Source organism: Ascaphus truei, unplaced genomic scaffold (genome assembly GCF_040206685.1).
Source record: "Ascaphus truei isolate aAscTru1 unplaced genomic scaffold, aAscTru1.hap1 HAP1_SCAFFOLD_545, whole genome shotgun sequence".
NCBI lineage: Eukaryota > Metazoa > Chordata > Amphibia > Anura > Ascaphidae > Ascaphus > Ascaphus truei.
The window spans coordinates 40,247-55,035 of NW_027456876.1; the positions used below are offsets into that span (position 1 = coordinate 40,247).

The 14,789-nt window shown below is 43.8% G+C and overlaps 1 protein-coding gene across 1 annotated transcript; it reads left to right on the forward strand.

Annotated features, from left to right (window-relative positions):
- Positions 1 to 13,808: 13,808 nt before the first annotated feature.
- Positions 13,809 to 14,372, forward strand: LOC142485294 (histone H4). The gene has a single exon (XM_075584325.1). The coding sequence runs from the start codon at positions 13,854 to 13,856 to the stop codon at positions 14,163 to 14,165; it is 312 nt and encodes a 103-aa protein (XP_075440440.1). The 5' UTR covers positions 13,809 to 13,853; the 3' UTR covers positions 14,166 to 14,372.
- Positions 14,373 to 14,789: the final 417 nt, after the last annotated feature.

Consider the following 14,789-nt stretch of genomic DNA (forward strand, 5'->3'; position numbering starts at 1 on the left):
TTTATAAGTGTTGCCGTTATTAGCCCTTAGTATTTATGGTAACCGGATGGTGGATTTCAACTTTGTAAGAACAGATTGCATAATAAAAATTGCATAGTAGAAATTGCATAATGAAAATGATCTTTACCCAGCACTAATTAAAAATGGGTGTTCAAACAGACTTAGTTTTTCTTTCAATTGCGCGACTATCTGGTGGGAACAGTATTTTCAAAATAATCGCAAAGTTAGGAACCATATATTTATATTACAACAGTATATTTATTATGTATATTTATATTTATAGTACAAAGGTATACATTTTTTGTATATTTATATTGACTGTATATTACAACATTACATTTATATACATTTTATATTGCTGCATATTAATAAAACAATATAATTTCTTTACATTGTAGGGAGACAACTATTCTGGTGGACAAAATAAGTGACGAGAATGATGAGAGGAGTGCATTAAGGGTTAAAAACACTCTGCAGAAAAAGCACAACCTGACTGTATCCGAGAGCAGCATAAAGAAGATGAGACTCAGCATTGGATGGAAATATGGACGTGTGAGGTTAGTACTGGACAGTACAGGAGGTAAAAGTGTTGTTTCGCAAACTGTACTGCACTGTGCCGCTAATTTTTTTTTATTCCTTGTCATTACAGAGCGTACCCCATGATACGGGACGCAAACAAAATCAAAAGAGTGATCCAGGCCCAGGCATGGATCGACAGCGGGGAGACTTTCCAGGATTGCATCTTCACTGATGAGTCTACTGTGTCGCTGGAGAGATTTGCAGGATTTGCGTTCCACAAAAAAGGCCGCATATCTTTGAAGCCAAGGCCAAAACACCCTGTGAAGCTGCATGTGTGGGGTGCCATCTCTAGGCGTGGACTGGGATGCATTGTCATCTTTGAAGGTAAAATGTATCAAATATAATGTCGCCTAATGCAGTGTACTTGACTAGTGTTGCCTTACCGTATGCACTGTACTGTACTATTGTGCAGTTTTTTGAGCACTTTTCTTTTCTTGCTATAGGAATCATGAATAAAGCTTTCTTCCAAGACAACATTGTGCCCGAGATAGTGCAATACATCACACGCGACTTCCCCAATGGTCACCGCTTCTACCAGGACAACGATCCCAAGCACACCGCGTCAACGGCGCATATCCTTGAGCGCGACATCAACTGGGTGAAGACGCCAGCGTAGTAAGTGCAGTAGACTGTGTCCCATTTTTGTTCCCCACTGTTTTTAGCTCTTAAACCAATTGTCCTTTCTTTCCAATGACAGATCGCCAGACTTCAATCCGATCGAAATGGTCTGGCATCAGCTGAAGAACGATATCCGGAAAGTGGCGAAACCCTCCAAAAAGGACGAGTTGTTGAAAGGCATAATGAGTTTTTGGAACGATGTGCTCACCATGGAACGCTGCAATAAATATATAGACCATATTGCCACTGTGTTGCCCATTGTCATCGCGCGTAATGGGCAAGCATTAGGAAAGTAGTACTGTGCTGTAGTATTGTAAGTACTAGAGGGAGAGGGGGGGGAAGGGAACCCTCGCTACTGCTAGCTGGATGTATGTGAAGTGGAGGTGCTACTATCAGGGGATAAACAGATAGGGTAACAACAAAAGAGCAAGAGCCCCAAGGAGAGCACTCACACACTAGTATATATGAACATGTATACCAGATACCATGTGGTGATGGGGAGGAGTGAGTGAACTGTAAAATTATATAATCCTTTATCTGAGTCGTGATTCAGAACAATAAAATATAGGGGAAACGCTGTGGGTCAAGTGAGATACTATTATGAGCCAGTATACAGCGAATTAAAATTGGACGAATGGACCAGGGTAACAGTCCATGTGCTATCTAAACGCCTATATTGACCAATGCTGATGTAGACAACTGCCCATATCAGTATAGTCCCCACCGTAGTATGTGGTAGGGGATAACACTGATGTCCTATGATAAGGATATAGCCAGATACTGTACGTGCTGAGGTAGATAGTCACAGTGAATAACTATAAGCCTACTAGCAAATAAGCAGTGCGTATTAGTGGTTATCTAAACAGTACAGAAGTAGTGTCTGTTAACATGTTAGATTCCCAATATGGGGAACCGTATGTAGATGGTAATATAGGGTCCAGACTCCTATGTCCTAGTTACTACCACCACAGTATGTAAAGAATGGTGTGATGGTGATCTACAGCAGGGACATGTGCAGATATCCACACAGGTACGTATCAAGGTGAGTATCTGTATGGCCCAGTGATCAGTAGGTCGTAGATGTATCAATAATGACTCTATGATTGCACACACAGTGCCAGTTCACATGCAAAGGGACCGTAAATTGCCCCGCCTGTATGGAGACAGTATGGAGCCAGGGGTGCGCTCGTGGTTTAGATAACTATTTACAGAATGCTGTAAAAGCGAAGCCCCATTTCGGAGCCTGCTGGGGATAGGAAGCGCTCTGACCGTAAGTACATGTCCCGCCCCTCTGACGTGATGACGTCATCAATCGCCGACGTACGTTTCGCTAGTACTGCTTTGTCAAGGCTGGCTTTTGTAAGTATTGTAAGTACTGTATGATACAGGTAAGTATGGCACATATTTTTTCCAGACTTTTTTATACTCTTTCCAGATAGTAAGAGCATACAGTAGTTAGTTTTTTCTTTACAGAGAGAGCACCACCAGCCATCAGGTTACAGTACATAGAATTTAACAGTAGTCAGAGTATACAGTAGTTCCAGTGTACAGTAGACTAGTTTGACAGTACTACAGTAACTGCCTACTAACTGCTCCATTTTTTTCTTTCCAGAGAAAGCTGCACCAGCCACCTACAGTAGTTCTGCCATAATACAGTACAGTACGCACATATAGTACAGTACAGTAACTGCACTATTTTTTTGTTTTCTTGTCGTTCCAGGAAAAAGGGTGGCCTAGGGGGAGATGGGGGCGTTGTGTCCAGTCAAATCTGCTTGTACAGTCAAATGTACAGTATATAAACAGCAGTAATGATGTACACAAAACCTCTCCTCTCTCAATGAACTACTGTACTGCAGACAGAATGAGGAAAACATAAAGACGGGAAAAATAATATTACTATACAGTATATAGTATATATATTATACAGTACATTACAGTACTGTATAGTATTAAATAATATTCTTATAAATGTGAATTACTCATGTTTCCCCATGTTTTACAAATGTTTTCCAAATGATTATCCAATTTCAAGCTGCCAAAAGAACTTAATAAAGACTGCATTATGTATTATTCCTGATTATTTTTATATTTGTATTTTTTGGTTCCTGATAAAATAAAATAAATATTTATTCACTTTCCTGCGAATCAATCATTGACAGCCACCCCTACAGTGCACCAATGAATAAGAATGTTTTGTAAATGTTTCTCCAATTCAACCCGCTCAGACCCACAGAACGGATTATTTTAAATTATACTTATATATTTATATATTTTTATTTTAAAGATATTAAAGAATGTACTGTATTGTATTTAAAACATGTGACTGTAAACCATAATGACTGACAAATGTTTTCACACCCTGATGAAATACAGTATCAGTTTACTCTCAATTCTCACAGTGCTGTGCACATCAGATTTACATTTCAAATTCGAGAGGGGATTTTCCAAAGCGTTACCGTTAACACAACAGGCCTCTAAGGGTTGGGGGAGGGGGATGGTGTGATTAGACGCAGTCTTTGTACTGTAGCTCGGCTATGGGTGGATTAAGAACACAATGGCAATATGCAGAAGATTAATGACCCAGTGGAGAGAGGGGGTTGGTAGGATAGGGTGACTCAGCCGATTGACTCTTGGCTAGGGAGGGATTAAAAACTCTGGAGGTGTGTGGCTGAAATAGTTAATAGCACTGCAATTTCAAAAGGCAGTTCATCATAATAATTTGATGAATAAACCCCCAAAGACAACCCCCAAATACAGTACATAAAAAGCAAGTCACTTTAACTCCCTGTGCCCCATGCACCAAAAACAAACAGTATATTTTATATACAGTATATATATATATATATATATATATACTTTATACTGTATTATAAATTAATATTCATACAGTATAAACATCCATTTTTCAGGTATCTCCATGTTGTACAAATGTTTTGTAAATGTTTCTCCGATTTCAATGTGGCAGAAGAATTTATTAAAGGCTGCAGTATGTATTATTGTGTGTTGATGGTTAGAATTGCTGTGCACTTTAAATGTTTCAACATTGTACAGTATTTGGAAATAAATGTTTTTGTACTGACTCCACCAATAAAAGAACATGTTGAATTGCCTCACATTGTTTCCATTTGCTCCTTTGACAGTGTAACAAATGTAGAGGCTTGCTGCACTGTTTTTTTACTGCCTGACCGCAAAGCCGCAAGATCGGCAACATTGTAAAAAAAGAGCAATGAGCGCGCAATTGGCGTGGGAACTTGGTCAATTCGCGTGGGAACTTCTGTTCTAGGGCACCTAGAAATAAAATTCATTTTGCCCTCAGATGTTAGGAACCCCCTCACTTCACCCCAACAGGGTCCGAGCATGTACAGTACTGTACTTTAAAAGAAATTAAATATGCAATTTTACTATTACTGCGCGCGCACGCACAGACTGTGTAGGTTGAACCGCGAAGGTATTAGACTTCAAAGACAACAGCTCGCAAACGCCCCCATGCGTTTTTACACGGCATTGCAGATTTGCAGACAGCGGGAATAAAATGCTTAAATCATGGCGCGAAAATAACGCAATACACTCCGGGCGAAAATGACACAAAACCGCACATCACCGGGATATTCTGAAATTCGCGGAGCTAGCCGAGTTAGAACAAAGTTGGTCGCCACTGTACCACTTAAACCGTTTCCTATTTTAATACAAAAAACTCCGCTGTAAATTAAATCACGGTTTTTCACTAAATTCCCTTTTGAAAACAACGGGCTCTGCCGCCATAGCCTTTCAATGGCAAACCGCCGCCGTTGGCGGCTATGGGAATCCACCGCCATAGACTTTCAATGGGGCATCGCCGCCGTTGAAGTCTATGGGGTTTCTCCGCCATAGCCGGTCAATGGAAATTGGCCGCCGTTGAAGTCTATGGGAGAATTCCTGAACTTTCAAGGGGGTCCATACTCCGTCGGGTTGGTCAAAGAGAATCAAGGATGGTTCTGCAGCCATGCCGGAGCAGTTCCTACAGGTACCCCAAACCCTGGCCCTCGGGACCCTCCGGAACCGGAGGTATGGATTGATGGTTTGTAGCTATTCGGACTTAGTCAAATTCCTGAGCTGTTTCTGCCGCCGCCATTGGAACCTATGGCGCGACCTGCTCTCTCGGCGCGACCCTTCTCGGGGGTCCAGGATTCGGGGACCCGGTGGTGGTCGAGTGGGGGGAGGTCTAGGAACTAGGGGCAAAAAGAATTATATTTCTGGGTGCCCTAGAACTGTAGATTCCCATGCCACTTAACGTTGAACTTGACTAATCAGTGATCAAAGCTCTTTTTCAGAAAAAGTATCCGCTTTGCTGTTTGGACGGCAGCCAACTCGTTCCTGGAAAGCGCCGTCGAGGAATCACCATTGAAGTCAATGAGCCCATTGACTTACAATGGGACACCGCCGCTCCTCCTCTCGAACGCCACCTGCTGGTCTTCGAGGGAAACAGGTCCAAAACAGCAAGATCCGCCATTGAAATGCATTGAACTCTAATGGCGGCCTATGGGACTCTGCAAAATGGTGCCTGAAAAGGCGGGGAAATTACACAAAGGGCTATAATCACTAAAGAACTATTAACCCTTGCCCTCCCGGATGGATCCCAGTGTGTGTGTGATGCAGACACTGATATAACAAGATATAACAATAAAGCATGGGGACAGGGGAATATACATTTTCATGCTATAACAAGGGTTAAACCACATTTCTGGACTGCAGCCCCGTTAACCCCTTGTCTCCCTAGTGGGGTCAGGGGATGGCCAAATGGGGTGCAACCCCTTTAATACCGGGCCACCCCCTTTCTCCCTCTACATTGGCTTTGGCCTAGATAGACTATGTGCCCGGCATCTCTGAAATAGCTTGCCTAGTGCAGCTTCCACTCCTGTCAGGATTCAGCGTCTTGCTCTTGTTTGTGCTATATTAAATTGTGTTGCACTGCATTTTTTCTTCTTTGTTTTATGATCTGTGAGGGTTCCTGTTACTTCCTTCAGAACCAGATTCGTATACTACACAAATGTTTGAAAATCACCAACACCACGAGTGGGCAATCACTCGTTAGAACATTATTTGCCATTTTTTTACACGTTTGCACTATGTATGTGTTGCAATATTTTCCCCACCCTCTGGAGATTTCACTACTACATGGTGTGGTGCATACCTGCTGGCCTACAGTAGATGTCAGTCTCCTGCGATGTTGTGGAGGAACAAAGAACAGGCTTCTGGGGTTGGATCTGATTCTCTCTCTGTGTCAGCGCCTCCATCTCTTGCAAGCTCCATGGATGTGGAGACAATTCCTGCAGGAGAACTCACTTCCACTCCCCCTGATAGATTGAAATATATCCTACTGCTTGAGACGGCAAACAGGATCAGTTTATTCAGTGCACTGGCAGATGTTACAGCATACACAGCTCACTTCTTGGGGCTTCAACCTCAGGATGTACTCTGGACCTCCACTCCAGGCCAAGGGCACCTGAAGCAGTCCATGCTCTTCCGTTACTGCCTGGTGAGTAAAGTGTATAGTCTCCCTCTCCACTCCCCTAGGGGAGGGAGTATAAATTTGGCAGAGCCCTGCACAGTTGCTAGGGTAGACCAGCCTCTCTCATTGAGGTAGAGGCACTGACTAAATTTTGCAGTGCAGCTCCTTAAGTACAAGGGAAGTAAGTATCATGTCTGAATCCAATGATTGGACACACACAGGCCTTGTCCCACCGTCTCCCATGTCAATCAAGAAGCTACTGTGAGTGGGGAAAACCCATGATAACTCCTGGCAAGCTTGCTTTTACCAGGACTTACTGCCAGAGAGGGCAGACTTAGTAGCCAGGAGAACTAGCCTGACTATATATGTATTTTTTTTATTTTACATACGTGTTGCTAATGCAACAAACCTGACAGATAAAATGGGTGAGCTTGAATTCATAATTAATAGCTTCCAGGAAGCAGTATGATATTATAGGCATTACTGAAACATGATGGGATGAAACTCATGACTGGACAGTTAATGTTGAGGGTTATTCTTGTAACAGGGGACAGGAACTTTTAACACCTAAAGCACAGGGATCATTATCACCAGACATGATACAATAATTGAATAAACAAAAGTTAATTCTGGCAAGCTAGAAAACACACAAATTACATGAACACAGTGAAACACTAACCAACTGGGGGCCTGGAGTAAGAAACTAGCCTCAACCAGGTGCGGGGGCCTGCTTCTGTAGGCTTGCCCCAAACATCATCTTCCCACTTCTCAGTGCTCTTTTACACAAAGCACTTTTGAATCCCCCACCAGCCATGTCTCCCATCAACTCCAAATTTGCGCTGGCTTCCCCGGCGCTTCCCCATCAAGCGCAGTTCTGTTTCCCACAGAGCACTTTTGAAAAACCCACCTGTCGTGTCTCCAATCGACTCCAGAGATGTTCTGGTTCCCTGATTGGCCCCACTCCTTACATAGCCCTCGACGGCTATTCTTAACATGGAGCAGAGGCCGCCGACCAGCCACAGCGTGGATTGTGGCGGTGCAGTCAATGAGAAGATGAGGGCTCATCCGTCTGCACCAATCAGAGGAGGGAGGTTTGTCTAGGCATCTTAGACCCCCACAGGGGAGTGAGATGTCGGCAAGCGGTAGATTTGAGCTGGCCAATGGGAATCACGCCATGGGGCTTTGCCAGTCCCATACACATTGTGGAGTAGGTGAGGCAGTGTCTGGGGTGACAATGGCTCTGCTCCACCGAGAAGCAGCCCCCCAAGCCTAGTGTAAGGAATCGGGGAACGCGTCCCCTGCGGCACACTCCCTCCTTACCTACAGCTTTAGGAACCTCCGTGGACATCACCACGTGAGCACGCACGGAGAGGTATTCATGACCACACTGGATCTGGCCCCACCTCACATTCTCGTCACGTGATGGTACTTTGCATCACTGACACGTGACAAGTGTGCACCGCCCCCTAGCTGCGTGTCAACATCCACTGATCTCCTTATCACTCCCACCTGTTTCCTGCACCGCTCCCTAGTGTCACGCCTGTATGCCCGCAGACCAAGCTAGACCCCAGTACTGAGGTGGGAACGGTATGATACCACACACCCACAGCAGTGGGAGCAAGCCCGGAGTTTGGTATAGCGTTGCTGGGCCTGTTGGAAGAGTTGTTAGAGTATACTTGCAATGCTTGGGGAATGTCCGTGAGAATAGTCGTGTCCGTTTGCCAATTTTCAGGGATCCAGAGGGTTGAGTCGTCAGAGGGCAAGCCAGGTCCTAGGAAGCCAGAGGTCAGCGGAGTCGTATGTGTAGCAGGGTTCAAAGGGATACCAGAGAGCAGAGTAGTCCAGGGTAAGCAGGAGTCAAAGCCAGGGAAATCCAAAGTAACACAGGAGGAGGTAATCACAGGAGCACAGAGGGAGCACAGCATAGGTCAGGTACACACAGGGAAACAGGAACTATGCAAAGCGAGGAAGAGGTGGACAGGCAGGGCTTATAAAGGAAGGTGCACCAATGACAGAGAGGGGAGGAGTAGAGAGAGCAGTGGGAGAAGCAGGAGATAGGTCAGGGGGAGAAGAGGAGGAGACAGAAGGGGCAGTCAGGGGAATGGCCTGTACAGCTTGGGAGGCGGAGACAGGGGAAACCTGATAAGAAGAGTCTGTGCGTGCACCCCCTGTAACCTGAGGTTGCCACACAGGCACGGCCTGCACTGAGCAGGGGAAGATCGCAGGAGGGGGACGGAGCCAAGAGGAGGGTGCCCGCGCGATGGCCAGCAAAGGCAGGGAGGAGCATGCACGTGCGTCCTCCATGGGCTGAGGGGGTGCACGCACCGGACGCGTCACCAGGCACGTGGAACGCCGCGCCACGAGCACCACGCGAGGAGGAGGCAATGGGACGGATGGCACCACAGGGGAAGGTAAAGGAGCTACCGCTGGGGAGAGGGAGCGGGGAGGATCAAGGCAGGGGTTAAGGGAGCGCGTGGGTATGCGGGACCTGCGGGGAACATGCTGCGGCAAGGGGAGAGAGGTAGAAGGTGAAGGAGAGGAGTGGGAAGGCGTACAAAGGGTGACAGGAGATGGGAGAGAGGGACAAGGAGAGAAAGGAATCTCCTGAGTCATCACACCTAGCTGCATATCAACATACTCTAATCACCTATCACACCCACATGCCTCCTGAACCGCTCCACCTATAACTAAACTGTAACCAATCTTTGCACAAGATTCTGTTCGCCTACAGCGGTAGCGGCTCCAGGACGCAAGGGGTTAATAACATCGCAACCAAATATTTACCCCAAGCTCCGGAATTCGTTAGCCCTGGTGCCTCACTAACAAATTCTAACCAACTACTACGAACTTTCTTCTTTTGGCCGAGTTATTAGGTTGGCAACTTGCGACCTAGGCAAAAGAACTTTATGCCAGAGATTTTATTTCTGCAGCTTTCGTGCAAAGGACAATTTATTTTGTTCCCCATCCCAGTAAGTGTTGTATTAAGTGTATTCTGAGGTTGTCGTGTGTTTGTCTATTAAGGAAATAAATTGCAATTTATTTTGCCCTCCTTGTTGTGTTAAATCGAGAATCATAAGCTAAGAGAAAAAGGAAACCTAGTGAAGGAGCACTCTATCACAGAAGGAGTAATGTAACTGTGTTAAAATCATTCTTTAATGTCATCAACAAATATAAAATATAGGGGTTTAAATTGAAACAGCATTAAACGTGAGTTGCGGGCCCTAAAGAAGCGTTCTTACGTGAAACGCGCGCGTTGGCCATACTCCCCCACACACGTGGGACGCAATCATTGTTACCGCAACATACATTGATACTGATCTCAATTTGCGGAGTCCCAGCGTTCATATAGTATTTACTATCACTACAATCCTGTGTGCAGCTATAGAGCATTGCAGGCTCTCTTTCGTAATTAAGGGACTTTTGTTTTTCATTGCTGTGTTAGATTTAGGCATGTCCTCGAGCACATCAGCATCGATATAAAATGATCAATGCTGATGTAGGGGACAGTGCATGCAAGAGTTAGTGTCATGGTTAATTACCTTGTTAACTTTGCTAGCGCTGGAATAGAACACTTGATACATAGTCACTCATTTGCTACAATTGCATACTGTGTCTAATCCCTTTGTTACAAATCCCGGGCTGTCTCTGCAGGAAGCTGTTCAGTCACTCACTGCAGTATCTGCTTGCCGTGGATTCGTACCAACAGTCAGCTGTGATCAACCTCACAACACAGTAACCCTTTCACACCGGGTTACAGTACTACGGTGACAGGGTGGGTGATTGGTTGATACATATTGTTAACCTCACAGCAGAGCAGTTCATGTACACCAGGCTGCTGTGCTCCTGTTTTATCGGTCGGGTGATAGGATTTATATCCCCTTTATCCCACACCTCTGGAATGCCCTTCCCCTCAATACCCGATTAGCACCCTCTCTATCCACCTTTAAGACCCAACTTCTGTTTCTGCGACCCCCCCCCCCTCCTGACCTTCCAGTCAGTGTCAAATGATGCCAGGTTCATGTGATGTGATATCATGTGACCCCACAGCGTCATGTGATGCTGCGTTGCCATGACAATGCATCATCTGAAGCCAGCTGAATCTCAGTATGTTCAGTTGCAGAGGCCTCACGCAATCCCCCGGCATTTAATTTAAATGCCTTGGGGTAGAGCACTGGACCTTTTCAACCCCCACGCCCCCCAAAAATTGTTTTGTGCCCCCCAGTTTATGCACCCCTGCTCTAATAGTTCTGGAACACAATAATTCAATGATAATGCCCAAAGATAAACAGACAGAAAAAGAAAACTCTTGCATGGAGTGGGTAGTGTGGTGAGATTAGTGAGACATCTTGGTCAAAAACCCTCCTGAAGGAAATAGTCAATGATGGTGTCCCACACTGCTGCAGCCTCATTGGAGGTGCATATGCACTGCATTCATCAATAAGGCAAAAATATTCACATTTCTTCTTGAGTTTTTTTCTTTTTGCTTAATTTGCATAGATATCAATCCTTATCCACTCCTATAGCCTCTTACTGTCATTGTGTGGCCTGATCAGCTGCAAATTGAAGAGTCCCGGTAAAGAAATATGAAAAAACAGCAGCACACAGCCAAGGGAGCCAGGTTGAAATTGTAATAAAAAAATATATTTATTAATGAAACAGCACCCAAAGGAGCTGTAACCAGAGGGTTATTACAATTTCAACCTGGCTCCCTTGGCTGTGCGCTGCTGTTTTTTTAATATTGATTTAGCTAAAAGCACAAATGATAGGTTTGCAGTAGGTACAAGAGGGAGAGCGTCGCTGACTTATGAAATGTCCTTTTCTCTGCATAAAGGAAGATAAAGGGCAATAACCTCTAGTTTCAGCAAAAGCATTGCAGTGCAATTGTTCAGTCTCTCACCTTGGGGCCTGCGGTGCTGAGCCGGTCCGCAGCTCCCTCCTCCTGTCGGATGGAAGTTGAACGCGATAACCAGCAACGATAGGAGGGAGAGGAAGGATCACAGTGACCGGGAGGCGACTGCTGAACAGGGGAGCCGTCGCACCGCCGGAACAGGGACAGCTGGGAGTGGTTTCCCAGCACCCCCCTGGCGGCCGAGGAACCCCTGAGGGGGGCACGTGGAACCCAGTTGAAAATCACAGCCCCAAAATGTCCACTGTATATTTTATTTAACTTGTGTTGTCTTTACAAGTACACTATTTTTGTTGTTTTTTGTATGTATGTATGTATGTATGTATGCATGTATGACTTTATTTATATAGAGCCATTAATGTACATAGCACTTCACAGTAGTAATACACATGGTAATCAAATAAATAACAGATAATATAAATAACAGATCATGGGAATAAGTGCTTTAGACAAAAAAGTAACATTAAGGAAGAGGAGACCCTGCCCCTAGGAGCTTACAGTCTAATTGGTAGGTTGGGAGAACGTACAGAGACAGTAGGAGGGAGTTCTGGTAAGTCCGTCTGCAGGGGGCCAAGCTTTATGTATCCTGTGTTCAGAATATCCACAGTGCTATTCATACGCTTCTTTAAGCAAGTGTGTCTTAAGTTGGGTCTTAAAGGTGGATAGAGAGGGTGCTAGTCGGGTATTGAGGGGAAGGGCATTTTCATATGTTATGTATGTATGTATGTATGTATGTATGTATGTCTTTATTTATATAGAGCCATTAATGTACTGTACATAGCGCTTCACAGCAGTAATACATGTGACAATCATATAAATAACAAATAATACAAAAACACATAAAGGGAAGAAGTGCTTTAGACATAAAAGTAATATTTAGGAAAAGGAGTCCCTGCTCCGAAGAGCTTACAATGTAGTAATAATAATAATAATAATAATAATAATAATAATAATAATAATAATAATAATAATAATACGTGTTTGTTCTTGTCTAGAACTGCTAGTTTTACGTAGCATTTTGGAGACACAGCCCCTGCCCTGTGGAGCTCACACTTTATGTTTTTGATGCCTGAGGCACAGGGAGATAAAGTGACTTGCCCAAGGTCACAAGATGACACTGGAAATTGAACCAATCTCAGTGCCAGTCAGTGTCTTTACTCGCTGAGCCACTCCCTCCCAAATGTATACACATGTATTTATTCATTTAAACATATTATATTAAGAGATACACCATTGCTTATAGTTTGAGTTGTTGTTTCTTTTTTCTTTGTTTAACGCAGATATAATTGCAGAAACACATTTATATTCATGTTTTATAAAGTATATGGAATTTTTTTTTATTTTATCCTTATTAATAATGTATTCTATAGTTTATCAATGAGTAATTATATACATTTTGTGTATCCATGTAACCTCTACAAGGGCTCACAACACACACATCAAACAGCAAAGTGGTTAGGGATAAATGCATGTAACCTGTTTTTATTTTTCGCTTTGGAGTGATGTTGTGGCATTATTTGACTATGTTTAATTAGTCTGAGGGTGTTACCTTGCCAAATACTTCGACTCCCTTTTCCTTTTCCAACACATGTTCTTATTCGGTATTGTACCTTTATAGCCAACACACAGTCTGGTGTCTGTTTGCTTATAGCTGGATTTGGAAGCAGCACTGCCACCCTGTGGAGTAATTGTCAACTTCAGACATTTCTACTGGGAGGATATGTGTTTGCTGTACTTCTTACCCCGGTCTGCATTTCTTCCACGTGTCACCTCATGATGGGGTCCATGAGAAGTCAAATCAAATTCATAAAACAGTTTTTCTTAAGAGGGTGACATATACAAATACTGATGAATGTAGTTGATCATAGAAATCTAAAACATTAAACATGAATTACATTTACAAATATATAGATGTAGACACTATCTAATTACATAAATGAAATAGATAACACACAAATTGGTTCACGTGAGTTGTGCCATACTAGCAAAGCAAATCTGATCACTGTTTATGCAGATAAACTCCCAACCAATCCCATTGCCGCGCGCCTTTATTTTTTTTAAACATTAACGGCTTTCACTGAGCCAATCAGCTTAAAGACCTTTTTCAGCCAATCAAAATCAGGTAAATTCAAATAATGCAATTCACATTCCTCCCCTCAGGTTTTGTGTGTGGTTTTCAATCAGGTCCGCCCATACTGCATATAAGCAGCAGCTGCACAGCTGTTACCTCATTAGCTTGTTGTAGTTCTTCAAGTTTTCAGAATGACTGGTCGCGGCAAAGGAGGAAAAGGGCTCGGGAAAGGCGGTGCCAAGAGGCACAGGAAGGTTCTTCGTGACAATATCCAAGGCATTACCAAACCAGCGATCCGCCGCCTGGCTCGCAGAGGAGGAGTGAAGCGCATCTCCGGCCTTATCTATGAAGAGACCCGTGGGGTGCTCAAGGTTTTCCTGGAAAATGTAATCCGGGACGCGGTCACCTACACCGAGCACGCCAAGAGGAAGACAGTCACCGCTATGGACGTGGTGTATGCGCTCAAGCGCCAGGGCCGCACTCTGTACGGATTCGGAGGCTAAACGGTGACACTTCTTACCAACGGAGGCGGAATTCACATACAATTAACCTAAAGGCCCTTTTAAGGGCCACCCACATTCTCCTGTATAGAGCTCTGGTTACACCTCCATCCTATTCTAACCCGTTTTCATGTTACTTTCTCTGACGGGACGGATTTAATATTGGTAACAGGTTAAAGAAAGTTAGAATTCACAACAGAACTACCCAAGGTATGTGACCGTATTTCGTTAGAGCGCTTTATTTACTATTTTCTACGACCTTTTCATGTACACGTGAGATATATACACTCTGCTATACTCCCTGTATACTATGAACTGCTCATACATAAATCAAACTATCTACAAATATTAGTTTAACGGTTTGATATAGCTTTCTCTGCACTTAACTGATTTAAATGAGTGCTTGTTTGTTCCATATACACATGGTGTACATTACACATTTGTACAGTCTGCAAAGGAACATGTATCTGATCAACGCATTACTTGTATTTATTACTGCTAAGAAAAGAGATTACCTTTGTTTTATATATTTACCTAAATCAATGACAATGTTTAAGCATTAATTAGTGTATATTATATTGCTGTCATGTTATTTATGCTCGTAAAACAGTCCCCAAAACAAATGCT

Coding starts and splice junctions, on each gene's coding strand:
- LOC142485294 (XM_075584325.1), top strand. CDS start 13,854: ATGACTGGTCGCGGCAAAGGAGGAAAAGGGCTCGGGAAAGGCGGTGCC.